The sequence below is a fragment of the Tupaia chinensis genome, unplaced genomic scaffold (genome assembly GCF_000334495.1).
Source record: "Tupaia chinensis unplaced genomic scaffold, TupChi_1.0 Scaffold142100_1, whole genome shotgun sequence".
NCBI lineage: Eukaryota > Metazoa > Chordata > Mammalia > Scandentia > Tupaiidae > Tupaia > Tupaia belangeri.
This window is the reverse complement of record NW_006201951.1, coordinates 792,349-793,613: the sequence shown is the minus strand read 5'-3', so window position 1 is coordinate 793,613 and position 1,265 is coordinate 792,349. Positions and strand designations below refer to the sequence as shown.

The 1,265-nt window shown below is 64.0% G+C and overlaps 1 protein-coding gene across 1 annotated transcript in view; it reads left to right on the top strand.

The window, feature by feature from the left end:
* UAP1L1 (UDP-N-acetylglucosamine pyrophosphorylase 1 like 1) overlaps positions 1–1,265 on the top strand; it is a gene marked incomplete at its 5' end in the record, with an annotated part of 11,186 nt that overhangs the window by 6,538 nt on the left and 3,383 nt on the right. The window contains 2 exon segments of the mRNA XM_014582066.2: positions 76–269; positions 757–897. Of these exon segments, the coding sequence (XP_014437552.1) occupies positions 76–269; positions 757–897 (335 nt within the window).

The window sequence follows — 1,265 nt, the reverse complement described above, 5'->3', positions numbered from 1 at the left end:
CTCCAGCTGCCCCGCCCCGCCCCCGACCGATCGCCCCGCCTTCAGCCAGGAGTTCTTCCTTGGTCTTGGTGGCAGGTGGTGGAAAAGGCCAGTCCCGAGGAGCCTGTGGGAGTGGTGTGTCAGGTGGATGGCGTGGCCCAGGTGGTGGAGTACAGCGAGATCAGCCCTGAGGTTGCCCGGCTGCGCACCCCGGACGGGCGTCTGCTCTACAGCGCCGGCAACATCTGCAACCACTTCTTCACACGAGGCTTCCTCCAGACTGTCACCAGGTGTGCAGACGCGGGCAGCCTAGGCGGGAGGCCAGAGCCACTGGCATCCGCCCAGGATGGTGGGACCGGGTGCCAGGGCCACAGCAGCTGTGGCCCACCCGAGCTGCCTGGCCTCCCTCACTCTGGCACTGAGGACTTGGGGTGAAGAAAGATTCCTGTCTCGAAAGCTGAGGTGCTGCCGGTCCTGCAGGACCCCTGCTCTCTGGTAGCTCCCTGTTTCCGTTTGCCTGGGCAGGGGTGTGACGGAGGTGTCTGGCTCTGGACAGGGGTGCAGGGAGGGGAGGGGACCCAACCTCTTCAGAGATCTGGCCTGGCCTCTGCACTCCTGCTCCGCTGTGCTGTGAACTCAGTCTACAGCACCCCACCCCTGCCCCCGCCCCAGGACCTGGGCTTGGCAGGACTGTGGCTGCAGCAGTGGTCTGGCCAGGTCCTCAGGGGACAGGCCTCCCGGTGCTGTCTAAACTGCACCCTTGCCCTCCTGCCCCAGGGAATTTGAGCCCTTTCTGGAGCCCCACGTGGCCGTGAAGAAGGTCCCTTACGTGGACGAGGAGGGGACTCTGGTAAAGCCACTCGAACCCAATGGGATAAAGATGGAGAAGTTTGTGTTTGACGTGCTCCGGTTTGCCAAGTCAGTGGTGGCATGGCTGTCTTCCTTCTTGCTCCGTTCTGGTGGTGGTTCTGTGCCCCAGCCCAGCAGGGCAGTGGAGGCTTGCGGGGGAGAAGGGCAGAGGGTGCGCTTGCCACACAGGGAGCAGCTGCCTGGCGGGAAGGCTTAGGGCACCTGGAAGGGCTGATGTCCTCGGAGCCCTGGATTTGGGGGGATGCTGGTGGCACTTCCTGGGTACGCTCACTCTAGGTGGGTATTTCCCCTGTCTAGTTTCTAGGCTGGCTCCCAGGGTGGGAGTGGGAGGTCAAGGTCATGCCCCCAGACCCACAGCCCCACCCAGTCCTTGTGGCATGCACCAGGCCTCTGGGCTAGAATCGGGTCACCTGCCC